The 17,191-nt window shown below is 39.8% G+C and overlaps 1 protein-coding gene across 1 annotated transcript; it reads right to left on the reverse strand.

Annotated features, from left to right (window-relative positions):
• Nucleotides 1-3,556: 3,556 nt before the first annotated feature.
• LOC107600964 (1-phosphatidylinositol 4,5-bisphosphate phosphodiesterase delta-4-like) lies at nucleotides 3,557-15,296 on the reverse strand. Its single transcript, XM_016292965.1, has 16 exons — nucleotides 15,117-15,296; nucleotides 13,771-13,824; nucleotides 13,072-13,230; nucleotides 10,629-10,857; nucleotides 10,149-10,278; nucleotides 9,747-9,978; nucleotides 9,293-9,494; nucleotides 9,045-9,189; nucleotides 8,079-8,231; nucleotides 7,314-7,481; nucleotides 5,507-5,663; nucleotides 5,294-5,410; nucleotides 4,446-4,624; nucleotides 4,234-4,366; nucleotides 3,788-3,937; nucleotides 3,557-3,700 (listed from the first exon to the last, which is right to left on the reverse strand). Exons 2-16 carry the CDS (start codon nucleotides 13,808-13,810, stop codon nucleotides 3,609-3,611), a joined length of 2,286 nt encoding a protein of 761 aa, XP_016148451.1. The 5' UTR covers nucleotides 13,811-13,824; nucleotides 15,117-15,296; the 3' UTR covers nucleotides 3,557-3,608.
• Nucleotides 15,297-17,191: the final 1,895 nt, after the last annotated feature.

Raw genomic sequence — 17,191 nt, forward strand, 5'->3', positions numbered from 1 at the left:
CCAAAGTATCGATATATCGATACTAACGCGATCGATACTCAAACAAAAAAATATCTATACTAAGGTGTGTTTTATTTATTTATAATATAATTTTGTGCTAATAAACCTTTAGGTATCTGGAAAGAATTATCCCTTATTTGTTGTTGAATATTAAAATCTATTATTGGCATCACAAATAACCATGGGGGGATATCTGAATAGCAGAAGATGAGTTCCGTCAAACCCCTCCTCAGGTCGTTGAGGCTCGTCTACATTGAAAATGTTCAGTCTTCCAATCAACTTTAAACCTTAAATAAACAACACAAATTGTAACATAAAACGCATAACAGATGGCAAAAGAAGAAATTTAACTTTTAATCGACGTGGTGACTTTCCAAGAGATGTAAGTTTTCTCAAACTCTAACTTAAGAAATAACATTGGCCTGCTGTTAAAGTACATGCATTGACTTTTAAATGTACATTTTAGATTTCAGCTTGTTAGCAATTAAGGTCTACCAACCTGACAAGCACAAAAGCAACCCAAACCCCTTCTAAACCAGCATGACTATCTTAAGGCCTTTTTACACTGCTGAGTTAAAGGGGTCATATGAAGCGACTTACATTTGTTCTTTCTCTTTGGAGTGTTACAAGCTCTTGGTGCATAAAGAAGATTTAGTTGCAAAGACTAAAGTCTCAAATCCAAAGAGATATTCTTTATAAAAGTTAAGAGTCAACCACGCCTACCTAAAACGACTCGTTCTAACACGCCCCCACATGTTTACATCACTGTGGGAAGATTTGCATAACGCCGGCCAAATGTTCACGCAAAGAAAGAAGGCGTAACTTTTATTCTCGCTGTAGTATTGTTGTCACCGCTGCCATGTCGGGAAGGCGCTGTGTGCTTCGTTGTGAAAGCGAAACTACTTTGTTTGGTCTTCCAAAAGAGGACGATTTCCGCTTCGTCATGCCTAGAGCTGATCTGTGCTGGTCGCTGAGGACATACATCAACTTTGCGCTGTGGATCGCCGGATCAGCTTTCACCGTGGACGAAGCGGAGTCCAGCCCGGGGTCATCACATGTGGTTGCCACAAGCCCGCCGGACGCTCCTTCGTCGAATCCCCCGGCTGCGCCGTTCTCAAGCCCCCCACCACCGCTCACTCTAGCCCTCCGTGTGTGACGCTGTGAAAACTACTTTGTTTGGTCTTCCAAAAGAGGACACGACTAGAAATCAGTGGTTAAGTTGTATTTACAACACTGTTCTGTTGTGACTGTTTCCTGATCCTGGAAGAGTAGACTACAATGCCGGCTGTTCTGACTCACAGACTGTAAGTACGTTTTCATTTAAAGGATTTGCCACTGACGATTCAAACGCGAGTTTTGAGCAGTGTAGAGTAGCGCTTGTTTGTCATTTCTCTGATCACAAACGCAGACAAATGGTTTTATGTTTACGCGGCGCGATGCAACGCAAAGCATAAAAAGACAGTATAAGTCATTATAATTCGTAATTATGTCCCCACTGGATGTAACAAATGCCTTGTTTATAATGGGTTTTCATGTTTTTGAATCGTCGCTCCGGCCAGGCAGGGGATCAGGATATGGTGAGGGGCGGAACATTTCCGTCACACGCTTGAGGTATTCGGCCAATCACAATGCACTGGATAGCTGGCCAATCAGAGCACACCTTGCTTTTCAGAACGACAAGCTTTGTAAAAATCGAAGCGTTTCAGAAAGGTGGGGCATAGAGGAGCAACAATAATGTACAGTATGTGGAAAATAATGTGTTTTTTTAACCTCTGAGCAGCATCAAAAAGTCTGTGTAAATGCCACTTCAGAGTAAATTTCGGTATTACATTAAATTTACACTGCAAAGGTGGCACAGAAGCACTTCTGAAGTGGCATTTAGGGTCTTTACACAGTTTAATGCTGCTCAGAGGAGGCATAAGGTCATTTACACAAAAATGACAGCTGTATAATTTGATACTAGGGCATGAGGTGGGTCAGAGCATAATTTAGTCTGTTTATCATGCGGTATTGTGTCTTTGCACTGAATTTTGAGCAGTCACAGAGCAGGCTTAACTCAGCGGTGTAAAAAAAACTTTATTTTAAAGATGTAATTAATCATTTTTAGTCAGCTCTTTCTTACCAAGTAGTTTTTTCTCATTTATAAATTGGTATAAACTGGAACCTGTGTTGATAACAGAAACAGGAAGTCCTTTCAAAATGATCTTTATTCTTTGATGAATATGGCAAATAAATACATACATACATATATATATATATACACAAGCAAAATCGACAGATAGTTACTGAACAATATTACAAAAACAGTATATAGATCAAGCTCATACGAAGCTTAGAAATACAAAAATATAACACTATTGGTCCAGCAGCATACATTTGATTTAACAAATGGCTTGACATGGTTCAGAATAATCTACTTTAAGTTCTCTTCTACATGCTAGGAGCATTCAAGAGTATACAGTATGTATTTGGAAATGTATACGATGGTATACTGTATCCAGGTAGGTGGAGGTCGGAACAGATGGGGTAATTTTCATTGCCCTCCTTCTGTATCTCTCTGTAACTGAGTCTGGCCCCTGAGGTACTTCGGGGCCAAAGTAAGATTGTAATTGAGCCCTTGAGCCCATTATCTCTGTACTTCATTCCAAAGTAGCAGTTAACACATACACCACTGTAAGTACTACTGAAATGGAGTGGTACGATTAAGAAAGTAAAACTATTTCTATTGAAATATTTATAAAATACATAAAGCAAGGTGTAAAGACTTGCCATGCATGGTAAAAATAACATTTGGTGAATCTCATATGAAATATCCAGTTCACACTGAAAAATTGATTTTTGGCTTACTTTTCAGTACAAATATCAAAACATTCTTAAATCAAGATACATTTACATTTATAAGTGTTTTTTTTTTTTTGAAAAAATATCCCAAAATAAGTGAGCTTCGTTTTTGCTGAAAACAAGAAAAGCAAAAAATATCTGCCAGTTGGGCAAGAAAAATACATTTAATTCAAAGGAAACAAATATTTTTTTCTGATTATAAATTAAATTATTTTTATTTTTCCAATTTTGGTATATTTTTTCAGAAAACATGACTTAATATTTTAAGTTATTTTGCTTCTCAATGAAATGTATCTTAATTTAAGAATATTTAGATGTTTGTCCTGGAGAAGAAGACAAAACGCATTTTTTTGCTGTGCATATTTCAGCCTAAAATCTGTATTTTAGTCCTAAAAAGAAACCAAAATAGCATTGATTCCTTATGCAAATCTAATTTTCTATTTTTTCTTTTGAGTTTGAGGTTAAAATACAACCCCGGACATGTATATCACTGAAGTTATATTTAGATATAGATCCCTACAATCACACAAATCTTAATAACAATAAATAAAATAACTATAAAATGATTTGGCATACAAATTAACTAAATCTATAGCAACACAACATTACCTTAAAATTGTTAATTGTTACTTTTTAATACATTTTTACTGTACTTATTCAAATGTCAGCTTTCTGCTAACAAGTGTTGACTTGGAAGACTTGAAATAGTTTTTAGTTTCTTTTGTGCACGTGTCAGTGTAATTTAATTTAATTTAAATTGAGTCACTTTACGTTAGTTTAGTTATCCGGACATGAACAAAAAGCGAGGAAGGAGGTATGCTGGTGCCGTCCTTAGACAGGAGATGAATGTGACGATATCCTACGAGGAAGAACACAACGTGCTTAGTTTTAACATCAGCTCCCCAGAGGATACATTTTTGATGCATTTGGTGGAATGGAGACGTACCTGGTTGAATACAGGTGAAAGGGAGAGTGAACTGTCCCACAAAGTCGTTCTTTGATGTTTTATCATAGTCCTCCACGACAAACCGTACCAGCGCCAATTCAGGGACATGAATTGTGAACTGAAGCATATCGTACCATACTGGGTTAAAACCTGCAGAGACAAATAGGTAGCTGATATTAATTGTACTTGGAATATAATGGAATATTTGTACTTTTAAAATGTATTAGTTACAGGACTATTTAAATTGATTGCTCAAAAGCTAAAATGGGATTAAAACAATACAATATATAAATAATCTACATTCACCATGAACCTTAGAGAATGTCCAAAACCATTCGTTTGAAAACAAGTTTGGTTAGTCTTTCGAACGCAACTAGATCTCTGGATTAACTGCGTCTAGGCTTTCTCAGTCTAGACACAACTCTGTCCTATACGTTTTAACTGACCGTTGTTGTCAATGTATCTGGTTTCCTGCTTGGCCTGGTCCAGTGGTACGCCGTGAATTTCCACCCGAACGAGGGGATCAATGATTGAGCCTTCCTTGATGTTTACCTTGGGAAGCTGTTGGCCGCTGATTACCTGAAAAGAACACAATATATGCAGGTTTAGCATATACACATGTTATAACACCACCACACACAGAAATTCAGGTTTGTACCTGTACAGACAGGCTAAGCGGCTTGTAACCGTCTCGGTTTTGAGGGTTTTCTGGGTCAAACCGCTCATCAGTGTTGCGCATGAATGTTGGTTTCAGTACGTAGCCACAATGTCCGTTCTGACTGAATAAGCCATCGTTCAGATCCATCTCAACCCCTGCGGTCTGAAAGTTCAGAGCAACTGAGGAGAGGAGAGGAGAGGAGAGGAGAGGAGAGAAGAGAAGAGAAGAGAAGAGAAGAGAAGAGAAGAGAAGAGAAGAGAAGAGAAGAGAAGAGAAGAGAAGAAGAGAAGAGAAGGCTACACTTAGCAGTGAAAAATATTTACCACCATTTGTATTTAGTAGTAACAGATCCTGCTTAAAATAATGTCTATTGGAACAATTTCCATTTTCATGGATAAAGAATGATAATTTAGGCTGTTACACTAGTGATGTCTTGGCTTGTTAACTAACAATGCTCGTCAACTTTGAATAGTTTATATTAAACCATCGTATGATTGGTTGGTTGGTTTAAGATGGTTTAGCTGGTCTCCCAGCTTGGTCAGGTTGGTGGTGTTCAGCTGATTGGCTAACTAAAACATGCACACCACTTGGTTAAAGGTAGGTTGGTTAAAGCTGTTTTTAACAGGCTAGTCAGACTAATTTCTAATACATAACAAGTTGACCCAAGAGCTATTAATCACATCTGTCTTAATCTCAACTTAATCCCAACTATCTATAGCTAGTTATGCAATGTTCATCAAAAGAATATTTAAAAATTCCATGAAAGTCCATATTAATCTTCAATAAACAAGAATATCATGAAATCATATTTCAACTTATTTTTATTTTTTTTACTCCGGTAGGCTCACCAATTTGGCACCCTGCATTCCACATGTCCTGTGGGTTGAAGTTGGATGAGTCAGTTCTCAAACCACTGGGGTAAACCCGGCTCAGCTGGCGAGCGTTATGGAGAACAAACTCTGCTCCTGTAGAACAGAGACAAACACAGTAAGATAATACAATTCTCTAAAAATATATAATTTATGAGCTGTTATAAGCAGTCAGACTCATGTTTCCTTTACCTGCCTCCCTTATGTGTTTCCGGGCCTTAGACTCCGTGAAGGAGGAGATCTCGTAAAACTTTGAGTGAATTTGTGAATGTTTAAAGCTGCTAAAGTGGACACTCTTGCAGTAAACCACACAGTCCGACAGCTCTTTAGAAAGACGCTGCTTGGATTTCTAGACAGTACAAAAACAGTCCTAAACAGGTGAGAAAAACGATTTGAAAACAAGCTTTCATTTTCAACTCCTTCCTAAGGTGGTTTGCTAGTTTTTCACTAGCCAGTGTGGTCTGTTTTGATTATTTCAGAGGGGTTGTGGGCACTTGTCAGCTGGTCAGGTCTAGATTGTATGATGTGTTTTTACTGCAAGCATTTAGTTCTGCTACCTAAGCCATTGAACCCAGAACTACTTAGACGATGTCATGACAGACGACCCTTGGATAATGAGGCCACGTATCCACCTGACTTCATCTTACACTACCATCTGTTGGGTTCATCCTTGCTAACCTGCTGTGCCAACTTAACATGATATTCAACTTGCTTAAAGAGTGGTGAAGCCTAGATCTGGGCTGGAACCGAAAGTTGGTTCAAAGCCAGCAAGGGTTAGTCCTTCAACATTGTACCACTGAGCAAGAGGGGCTATCCCTGTAGCAATGGTACTGTAAGTAAGTCACTTGAGATAAATTTTTCAACTAAATGACTATGTAGTAAATGGCCTAAACCAGTTATCCAACAAGACGGAGTCCAAAGAGCAGTGCTGGTGTGCAAATTAAAAGCTAAACATCCCATGGCAAATTTTTTCCAGTTGACGAGTCAACAAGATGACTGTATCTCGGATTGGAGAAACCAAGAGAGGTGATCCCTGACTGCAGCTAACCAGAGTTCAAAGAATCAAGTGTCACATGGTAACAGCAGCACCAGCAAATGCACATGGCCACCTATCAGATGGCAGAAGACCACAGAAGATATGCCGTTTCTGTCTTATCTCTCTCTGACTTTCTCTCTTGCTTTTTCTTGTTTGCTTGTCTACTTCATTCCCAAGATTAGTGTCTTCATTCCTAAGATTAGTGATTAGTGTTAGGATTAGTGACGTGCTCTAGTGTCACGTCTTCCAACTTTCATTAGTGCCTTATGCAATCCGCCCATTTTCAGAGCCACTGAGCATCTCTTGTCTGTCTGAATATTTTGCTACCTTCAACATGAGACAAGCTGGTCTACATTAGTTAAACTGCTTATGGTCCAGAACAGAGATTTTTTTCACTTGAAGTTGGCACAAAGTAACACTCTTGTTCACAGGTGGAAGTCTCCAGGGATGATCAAACTTAAGGAGTGTGTTCAACATGTTATGTAATTAGATTTGACTCTTGTGATTAAAGTCATGGCAGACTGTAACTCTTACTTGAGGACACAGCACCGCAGAGCTCTGATGAATACCTGATAGACTCCCAAAGAGACAATACCACCATTCAATATTTTACAGTACATTGGAGTAGCCAAAGAAATTAGCCCCATTATCCTTAACATTATTTAGTTGTTGACTACTAATTAGCCATTTAGCTGACACTTTACCAAGAGTGATTTACAGTGTACTAGTTACAGGAATGGTCCCCCTCGAGTAACCTGTGGTTATGGGTCTTGATCAAGGGTATAACAATTGTAGTTCGTAGATCTACCTTTGCTGGGTTTCAAACTCTTTACTGACTTGGCTACACCACTGTATGGTTTAAGTGCAAGGTTGTGGAATTCATCTTAATCATCATTTGATAAATTAATGCTGCCATGATTAGAAAATCTACACAAACATCTCTCTTGAAATGTATCACTGTACCTTGACTCTACGCCGTATGCTGTCATTGCGATGATGGTCATCGTCAATTTCAGCAGTCTCCTCTTCGTCGCTCACCTCTCCCATCAAAGGGTCATCCACCACCCCATTCATGCTATTCTCTAATCCACCTATCTTCTTTCCTTTCAACAGAATCTTCCCTTTCAGGTCCTACACACACACACAAATAGAGAAGATACACTTTCATCAGCAACCATCAGAAATCTCATATAATAACATAGACTTTAACAGAGAACACATGAACACACAAATTAGATGCACATTCTAGAAAACGCCTTTACTAGTGGTTGGTCAAACAGGGATGCATAGAGACTCTTTTGAAGAAATCAATAAATTTGCATCTAAACCAGCAAGATTTCCTTAGTCAATTAGCTTAACTGGAAAGACAATGATGTTCCATTAAGTTTTGCTAGTTGCTAACGGCTATGATTGTCTGTGAGGGGGGGGCCAATATTATTGTTTGCTTTAATAATTCAGCGTGGCTGTGTCATATGGACATAGATCATATGGCTGCCGCCCCAGGTGAACAGCCGGAGAAAGTGAATGTATCCTGGACAGGTCACCACACTCTGAACTCTGATACACACGTCTGCTCATGGGGTGGAAACTTCAAGATCTTTGCCGTGAACTCTTCAAGATGAACGACCAGCGCTAGACATTTACTGCTCATTAAGCAGCAATTAATTGGATTTGTTAAGTGGAAGCACTTGTTTAACTGACCGCATGCATCCGTGCTCTCCGGCTCACCTCAGGAGATGGGAGGCCGATGGGAATCTTTCCATCTAAAGGGCTTTTCAGCAGCTTGTCTCCCAGGATCTGGGTGAGGTGTTGGGCCATGACTTTCTGCTGCTCTATACTGCAGTGGTTCTCAATGGACAGGATGACAGGGTACTGCGATGCCTGCGGAGGGGAGAGTGTGTGTGTGTGTGTGTGTGTGCGTGAATAAGTGATGGAGTGAAATGGAACACTCAACACAGAACAGCGGCTAACACACTGGCAGGCAGGGGTCGACTGCCCTAGATCACATTACACACAAACAGAAGGGCATGGTGCCCTGGCTCAGAGTGAACCTAGCCCCAGTCTGTCACACACACAAAAAATGCAAAGCTGGTACAGTACTCTAAACCAGTTTATAAAAATCAAAGATGAAAAAAAGAAAACAAGAGGATTATAAAAAGTCTTGAGAATTATGGACATGTATGGGTATATATCAAACATGGTATTTCTACCAACAGTATAGTAATAGAATCAGATGATAATTCTATGGTATTTTGAAATATACCATGCATGTACCATGGTATTTACATGGTTCTTCAAAACAAAAAATCATAGAAAAGTCCAAAAATCTATGGTATTACTATGGTATTCTTTGAAGTACCTGATTATCATCTGTTGCCTTCACTATACCGTGGTACAGTATTGTTTGAAAGTAAGGTATCATGTTAATGACATGTTTCAAAATGGTACCATGCTAATAAATTATGTTGAACACTATCATGATGATAATGCCATGGGATTCCTTGACTTTCCTTAGAGAACCACATACATACCATAGCATTTGAATATGGGACTCATTCATTACAATGCCATATTAAGTACTATAGTATTACCATCTCATAACACCACTATACCATGGCACCATCACAGAACATTTCTGTTAAGTACGTGCAGTTTTAAGAGTGAATGAAAACAAAGCCATAGTTTGTGACATACTTTAAATGCATAGTTGCCCAGCACAGTGACAACATCCTTGAAGAAGATCTTGGATGTAAACGTGTGTCCATGGTAGACGATTGGTTCTCCATTTGGTCCATCCCAGCAGTCTACTTCTACACATCGACAGCCACGTTTCAGTGCTCTAAAACGCACATACAAGTTCATATTTATGAATATAAAGAAGAATTGAATCTTCAAGAATTTAAGGAAATGCCTACTTGAAATAGGTTTTTGAAAACGTGTACCGTATATAGCCTTCCACACTGCTGTGTCCTCTGATTTGGTCCTCCAGAAGGTACGTGTTATGAGAAGACGATATGAAGTAATGACAGAGAGGCTGAGTCATGTCCTGGTAGAGATCCACCATGGTAGGGTTGGAAATGGAGCCCTCTGACGAGCTCAGGTACATCAGGAAACCATCAAACGTCATTGCTTGCCACATTTTTGCTAAAGGAACATAGGATAAACAAATTAATGCATTTAAAAATGCGCCAAGATGTCAAGAACACAAAATGCAGCATTAGGATACCTGGAACTAGAAGGTAATGAGTTTGAGAAGTTTGAAAGCCAAACCACCAAGGATGATCTAAACAGATCAATGGCAAGTGGAAAGTAAAATACAAATAACTTGAGCTTCGAAGAAACCCGAGTAAGAAAAGTACAAGTCTGTTAGCTATGCTTCATCACAAAATTGGTTACCCGTGTCTGAAGGTTCATAGCGTTCAATGAGCTTTAGTGCATACTGCTGAACTCCGTCCTCGTGTAGCTGCTCCTCCCGTAGGAAATCTTTCAGATCTTGGAGCGTTAGCTTCTGCCCATCACCCGAATATTCCTGAAACACTCGCAGGACGTCCTCACGCTGAGTCAACATCTTATAGAACAGCACAAACTCATCATCTCCAAGAGTTCCTGATTGAGACTTGTCTGCCATCTGAAGAACAACAGAAGTTCCAAAATGTACAAATACAAGCAACTATCTGTTAATGGATCACCAAATAATAAAGTGTGTCTAGTGTCAAAACCGTCATTGAACTTAAGCTACATCAAGCTACAAAGTGGCATAGCAATGTAACTGTAGGTTGGCCGTGAATGGGCAGTTACCGTAAAGAGACGAAGAGCATGATGCTCATTCATGTCCACATTCATCATCTTTAACAGATCGCGGACCTCCTTAAAGTTCATCTGCCCATCTCTGTTTTTGTCTGCCCTTTTAAACCAATCACAGATCCATCTGGAAACAGCATTTAAGGGAAAACTAAAGTGCTTGACATGATTTACCAAAGTAGGGTTCCTGGGGGTTATGTTTAAGAGCTGGAAGGTAAGGGCTCAAACTTGGGGCTTGGACTTCAATCCAAGTGTAGTTAGGGATAGAGTTAAAACATGTCCCTGGACATGTTCCCAGGGACATGTCCAACTTCCATAACTCATGGAGTGAAAGCAGGTAAATGGATCAGATGTGTTACATCCCAGTTTATTTAAGTGTCCTTTGATGCCTTTTAGCCTGCATGAAACCTTGTGCGTGTAAGATGGACAGAGAGTGGAATGATAGACAGGCAGATAAAGAGTGACAGTAAAGGATACTGGTCTAGTTTCTCTCTCTGCCCCATGTTCTCCAGGTTATCGATGAGTTTGCGTATCCCTTTAATCCATGATTGCGCTTCCCCTGCTGATTCGGCCACTAGGTCCAAGTTGCCTCGTCGACCACGGAACACAAGGGTGAAGCAGCGGTCAGGCGGGAACTCGTCAGCAATGCTGAGCAGGACCTCAGATTGGTGCCCTTCCCGCACAGCTTCCACATCTCCCACAGAAACTATATACACACATAGACAAACATTTACCTAGCTATCCTCTAAATCCTAAGAGTTGGAGACAAGACCAGACCAGACCAATATTTGGCCTATCAACGCCCAGAGCCTTACAAATGCAACATTTTTTGTGGTCTCCAGAGATCTCAATACCAAAATAAAACAAGATTAAGGCTCCAAATTTGACCCCAACCTAAACCCTACATCCAGTCTAGAGCAGGGGTGCCCAATCCTGCTCGGTTGGACCATAATTTAACACACCTAAACAAGCTAATCAAGGTCTTCAGGAATACTAGAAAGTTACTGGCAGGTGAGTTTGATCAAGGTTGGAGCTAAACTCTGCAGGAAAGTGGACCTCGAGTGCCAGAGTTGAGAACCCCTGCCCTAAACCCTAAGAGTTGGAGACAAGACCAGACCAATATTTGGCCTTTCAATGCCCAGACCCATACAAATGCAACATTTTTTGTGGTCTCAAGAGATCTCAGTACCAAAATAAAACAAGATTAAAGGGTTAGTTCACTCAATTTAAATTTAGCCTATAAATTACTCACCCTCAAGTCATCCTAGGTGTATATGACTTTCTTCTTTCAGACGAATCCAGTCGGAGTTATATTAAAAATGGTCTTTGATCTTTCAAGCTGTTTAATGCCACTCAGCGGGTGTTGCATGCATCCGTCCAAAAGCAGTTAAATAAAATGTGCCCATCCATTAAAAAAAAGTGTGTCACATGGCTCCAGGGGGTGAACAAAGTCCTTCTGTAGCGAATCGATGCGTTTTTGTAAGAAAAATATCCATATTCAAAATGTAATAATCACTTTAATGTAGCTTGCGATCACTGTTGTACACTGGAAGCAGTTCCGGGGGAATGACGTATAAGGTCAGCTTTGCGCATGCGCTGCTCAGAAGTGACGCACGCGGAAGCGCAGGGGAGAGATCAAAACAAAACGACGGTCACTAATTAGAAGTACAAAACGAGGATTTGTAAAGAAGAATGTCGGAGGATTTCGATATAAGCCGATATAAGAGGAGACTGGTTTTCCTTTGCTAAAGTAAGGAAACTTTGCTTCCTTTGCTCCTGTTAATAAACGTTGGTTTTCACAAGACACACCGGCGCATGCGCAACGCTGACCTCATACGTCATGCTCCCGGAACTGCTTCCAGTGTACAACAGTGAGCGCAAGCTACATTAAAGTGATTATTATGTTTTGAATACACCTAGGATGACTTGAGGGTGAGTAATTTATGGGCTAATTTTCATTTTTGGGTGAACTAACCCTTTAAGGCTCCAACTTTGACCCCAACCTAAACCCTACATCCAGTCTAGAGCAGGGGTGCCCAATCCTGCTCCTGGTGGACCATAATTTAACACACCTAAACAAGCTAATCAAGGTCTTCAGGAATACTAAAAAGTTACAGGCAGGTGAGTTTGATCAAGGTTGGAGCTAAACTTTGCAGGAAAGTGGACCTCGAGGCCCAGAGTTGAGAACCCCTGCCCTAAGAGTTGGAGACAAGACCAGACCTATATTTGGCCTATCAAAGCCCAGACCCCTACAAACGCAACATTTATGTGGTCTCAAGAGATCTCAATACCAAAATAAAACAAGATTAAGGCTCCAACTTTGACCCCAAACTAAACCCTACATCCAGTCTAGAGCAGGGGTGGCCAATCCTGCTCCTGGTGGACCATGATTTAACACACCTAAACTAGCTAATCAAGGTCTTTGAAATTGCTACAAACTTCCAGGCAGGTGTGTTGGAGCAAATAGCTAAACTCTTGAGGATGTTGGCCTGGTCTAGAGGTTCTGAAAATACTTTATATGAAGCTGCTATATTTCAGCCTAGGGTAATGGTGCAGTTGTTCTAGGCTGGTTATAAGTTCAATCACAGGAAGAGTTGATCCATGAACTATCACTATTGTTATCTTAAGTAAGACACTTAAACTCAGGTTTCTCTTATTACAGCAGAGTCTAATCCTTCTCCTGGAGGGTTACCTTCCAGCAGAGTTTTGCTCCAGCCCCAATTAAACACCTGAACCAGCTAAAGAAGGTCTTCAGGATCACTACAAACTTTCAGGCAGGTGTGTTGCAGCTAAACTCTCCAAGCCCTCCAGGAGGAGGACTGGACACCCCTGGCAAATGGGATTGTTCTTTCATTACAGCATGTTGCTTTGGATAAATGGCTAATAATTACAGATTGTGGATCTTGTCAGTGCTACTTACAGGTGGAGTGTGCATTTCCTGTTTTCTTGCTCTTGTACCAGATAGTCATGCAATCTTCTTGTAGTCGGAAATAACGCTGCTTTTTCCACGTGCGAGACTTGATTTTTCTCATCACTGTGCCAACAAACATAGACTTCAGGTCGTCGTCCGCCTGGATACCTGAGGAGCAAGACAGTACAGGAGACAAAGAGGGCGAGGAGGGCTCAGACAACAGGTAATGCACCTGACCCGGATTCTCAGCACATCATGTAAACACAAAACGTAAAAAAAAAAAAAAACCTGCCTCTCATAACCAGATAATGAATGTTTAGATATAAATAAGATGGGTTTTGGCAGACATTTTATGAATCCTTGTAAATTGGTGTTGCTAGCACTCTAACTCTACCAGATGAGCTAATGGAATTGTTATATAATAGATTTGATTTAATATTTAGCATTTTAAATGCAAAATAAGATATAATTTAGCCCTTTTATCAAGCTTTCCCAATAAGAACCTCCCAACAGTTCTAACAATGATGAAATAATCTTCATATCACTTCTTTAAAAGTGTTCATATTGACAGTCTATAATGGTCATTTCTCTATAAGCCACCTGCTTTACTTGCAGTGTGGATACATGTACAACACTTTATCAGTTACCAAGGAACAAATAAATACACTGACACCAATGAGGATCTCCCCCCCATAAATGTAAACTTACGTAGGCTCCTTTCAGTAGAAGCCATCTGTCGTTCTGTCATTTTTTAGGTGTCTCCTGTTTAAGAATAAAGAGAGAGAAGAAATGAATGGGTCACACTGACAAAAGTGGAGAAAAGTATATTAAAAGACATCATACATTTCATAGCATATGCTTAACATTTATCATACAATAAAAGTTACGCCTGTAACTGTTAAAAACATGCATTAAAAATGTATATCTGAGGTATCCCCTAACATAAAATGCTAGATTTTATATGTAACAGCATACTTTTTATTAATACAACAAGCCACCAACCATAATTTAAAAAGAAAAACACCACACAATGTAAAATATTCAGATACTTATTTTTTAAGAAACTGAACTGTGTTAGTAATAATATTAAAACCAATTTTTAAGTCTTGATTTCAGTCTGTTCCTCCATTAATGCAACCGACAACCTTTTTACAGCTTTTTAACAAATATACAGTATATGCACACCCTAAAATAAGTCTTTCAGATGGTATAAATGGTTGTTGTTAGTCAAAAGCCCCTGGATGTCTGGCTTTAATACAGGGATCAGCACTAGAGCTGTTGACTCAGACTCTTCAATGTTTGTGCGGATCTGTTCTTTGTGAAAGCATCTCACACTCGCCCTCAAATACTGCACAGACATGCAAAATCATACAAAAAAAGTCACACATCTGTTACTATCAATGAAATATAATTAAATTGAATGAACTGAATTTCTGAGTATACTGTGTTAAAATTAAAATAACACTAATCTAAAAACAACACCAAAAAAATTACCACAAGCTAGCCATGTGAGCAGAGATGTGTTGTACCACCCAGCCAAAGTTGCCATGAAGATTCAGGTTTCACATAAAGCCAGTTGCCTTAAACATGGCGGACAAAATGTTCAACATTGCTAACGAGTTATTAACAAAAACACCCTGAACTCCCAATTCACCAGATTCTTTCAATTAATGTGTTGTTAGTTGCTGTTACAACTAATGACTAAAACTCTTGAGCTACACGAATGAGCTACATCAAGCTACAAAAGACTACAACAACAGTGTCAACAATACCAGTATGTTCACTAGATTATATTATAAAAAATTCAATTGCAAAATAATTTAGTTTTAAATGTATTTAATTGTTTTAATTTGTATATTTTTATAAAATAATGTAATATGTATAAATTATTAACAGAAATATGTATAAATTATTAAAAACAAAATTTAACCAACAGCAGAAAGACAAAACAAGCAAGAGGTGTGAAAAGGTATCCTGTATCTGTAGATAAACTTTCAAAGTCAGGTACTTGAGTACAATGATAATTAATATCTCAGGGTTGAAGGAGGACTTACCCTCTGTGGGCTCATAGTGGGATCTGTATTTGAGCTTTGAAGAGGAGCATAACTCAGGAGAAGCCGGTGTAATGTGGCCCCAACTGCAAAAGAGCCGGACTGACTGTCCACATCTCCCCACAGCTTAACGTACCACAACACACCTCCCTCTGACGCACAACCACACACCCACAGATCCACAGCAACACACGAGACTCAATGTCCACAAGGGCCCCTTGTCCTCACGATACGCTTTCCATCCCCTCTCTGTCTTTGGGAGTCAAAACATCTCTTTCCCTCAGGCTGCTTTGTCTTGCGTCTCTCTGTCCCTCTGTACAGATAAAACGAGGGTATGTCAGTTTTGAGGTGGAAACACAATACGGCACATTGCGTAATTGGAGTGTTGCATTCCTGCGGTGTGACAGCTAAAGCTTTAATCGTGACCGAATAAACATGCAGATGTGAAATTTAACACTTTTATAAATAATCCTGAGCAAATTCAGAGAAATGCCGTTCCTAGTTTCTGATTGGCTGCGTTATCAAAGCTATTTTCATATTACATTATGCCAAACAGAGTGTTTTTGCATTTTTCTAAAGTCGTAATGTGTTTGCTAAGGAGTCAAAAAGCCACGTTTGATACACTGCTGTCATTCTGATCGGTTTTGCACGTTTCTGGGTTTGCTAACTGTCAAAAGAGTGAGCTAGCATGTTCTGGGTGGATACTGGCACGTTGCTATGTGGTTGTTTGCTTACTAGCCCGGGTCAAAAGAAAGTTGCCATTTTGAATGGATTTTAGCATGTTGCTAGGTGTGTTGTTATGAGGTTTCTAGGTGTTTGCCTACTTGACCAAGTCAAAAGAGCCACAATGCTAGGGTGTTGCTACGCTGTTGCCGTTCTAAATGGTTGTTAGCGTGTTGCTGTGTTTGCTAACTGGCAGAGTGAAAGGAGTGTTGCTATGTGGTTGCTAATGTGTTCTGGGTGGGTACTAGCATGTTGTTATGTGGTTGCTAGGGTGTTCTCTTACTAGCCCAGGTCAAAAGAGTCACAGTGCTATTGTGATGATACACAGTTGCTGTTTTGAATGTTTTTTATCATGTTGCTATGTGGTTGCTAATGTGTTCTGGGTGGGTACTAGCATGTTGTTATGTGGTTGCTAGGGTGTTCTCTTACTAGCCCAGGTCAAAAGAGTCACAGTGCTATTGTGATGATACACAGTTGCTGTTTTGAATGTTTTTTATCATGTTGCTATGTGGTTGTTTGCTTATAGCCCGGGTCAAAAGAAAGTTGCCATTTTGAATGGATTTTAGCATGTTGCTAGGTGTGTTGTTATGAGGTTTCTAGGTGTTTGCATACTTGACCAAGTCAAAAGAGCCACAATGCTAGGGTGTTGCTACGCTGTTGCCGTTCTAAATGGTTGTTAGCGTGTTGTTGTGTTTGCTAACTGGCAGAGTGAAAGGAGTGTTGCTATGCGGTTGCTAATGTATTCCGGGTGGGTACTAGCATGTTGTTATGTGGTTGCTAGGGTGTTCTCTTACTAGCCCAGGTCGAAAGAGTCACAATGCTATTGTGATGATACACAGTTGTCGTTTTGAATGGTTTTTATCATGTTGCTATGTGGTTGCTAGGGTGTTCTCTTACTAGCCCAGGTCGAAAGAGTCACAATGCTATTGTGATGATACACAGTTGTCGTTTTGAATGGTTTTTATCATGTTGCTATGTGGTTGTTTGCTTACTAGCCCGGGTCAAAAGAAAGTCGCCATTTTGAATGTATTTTAGCATGTTGCTAGGTGTGTTGTTATGAGGTTTCTAGGTGTTTGCATACTTGACCAAGTCAAAAGAGTCACAATGCTAGGGAGTTGCTACGGTGTTGTCGTTCTAAATGGTTGTTAGCGTGTTGCTGTGTTTGCTAACTGGCAGAGTGAAAGGAGTGTTGCTATGCGGTTGCAAATGTGTTCTGGGTGGGTACTAGCATGTTGCTATGTGGTTGCTAGGGTGTTCTCTTACTAGCCTAGGTCGAAAGAGTCACAATGCTATTGTGATGATACACAGTTGCCGTTTTGAATGTTTTTTAGCATGTTGCTATGTGAAAGCTAGGG

The sequence above is a fragment of the Sinocyclocheilus grahami genome, unplaced genomic scaffold (assembly GCF_001515645.1).
Source record: "Sinocyclocheilus grahami isolate Dianchi unplaced genomic scaffold, SAMN03320097.WGS_v1.1 scaffold295.1, whole genome shotgun sequence".
Classification (NCBI taxonomy): Eukaryota; Metazoa; Chordata; class Actinopteri; order Cypriniformes; family Cyprinidae; genus Sinocyclocheilus; species Sinocyclocheilus grahami.

Bases quoted from the DNA above. Each gene is read 5' to 3' on its own strand.
- LOC107600964 (XM_016292965.1), bottom strand. From the start codon at position 13,810: ATGACAGAACGACAGATGGCTTCTACTGAAAGGAGCCTAC. The intron at 9,495-9,746 runs GTAACCAATTTT...ATGTTCCTTTAG, and splicing joins CTATGAACCTTCAGACACGG to CAAAAATGTGGCAAGCAATG. The intron at 3,701-3,787 runs GTACGTCTCCAT...TCTTCCTCGTAG, and splicing joins TTTCACCTGTATTCAACCAG to GATATCGTCACATTCATCTC.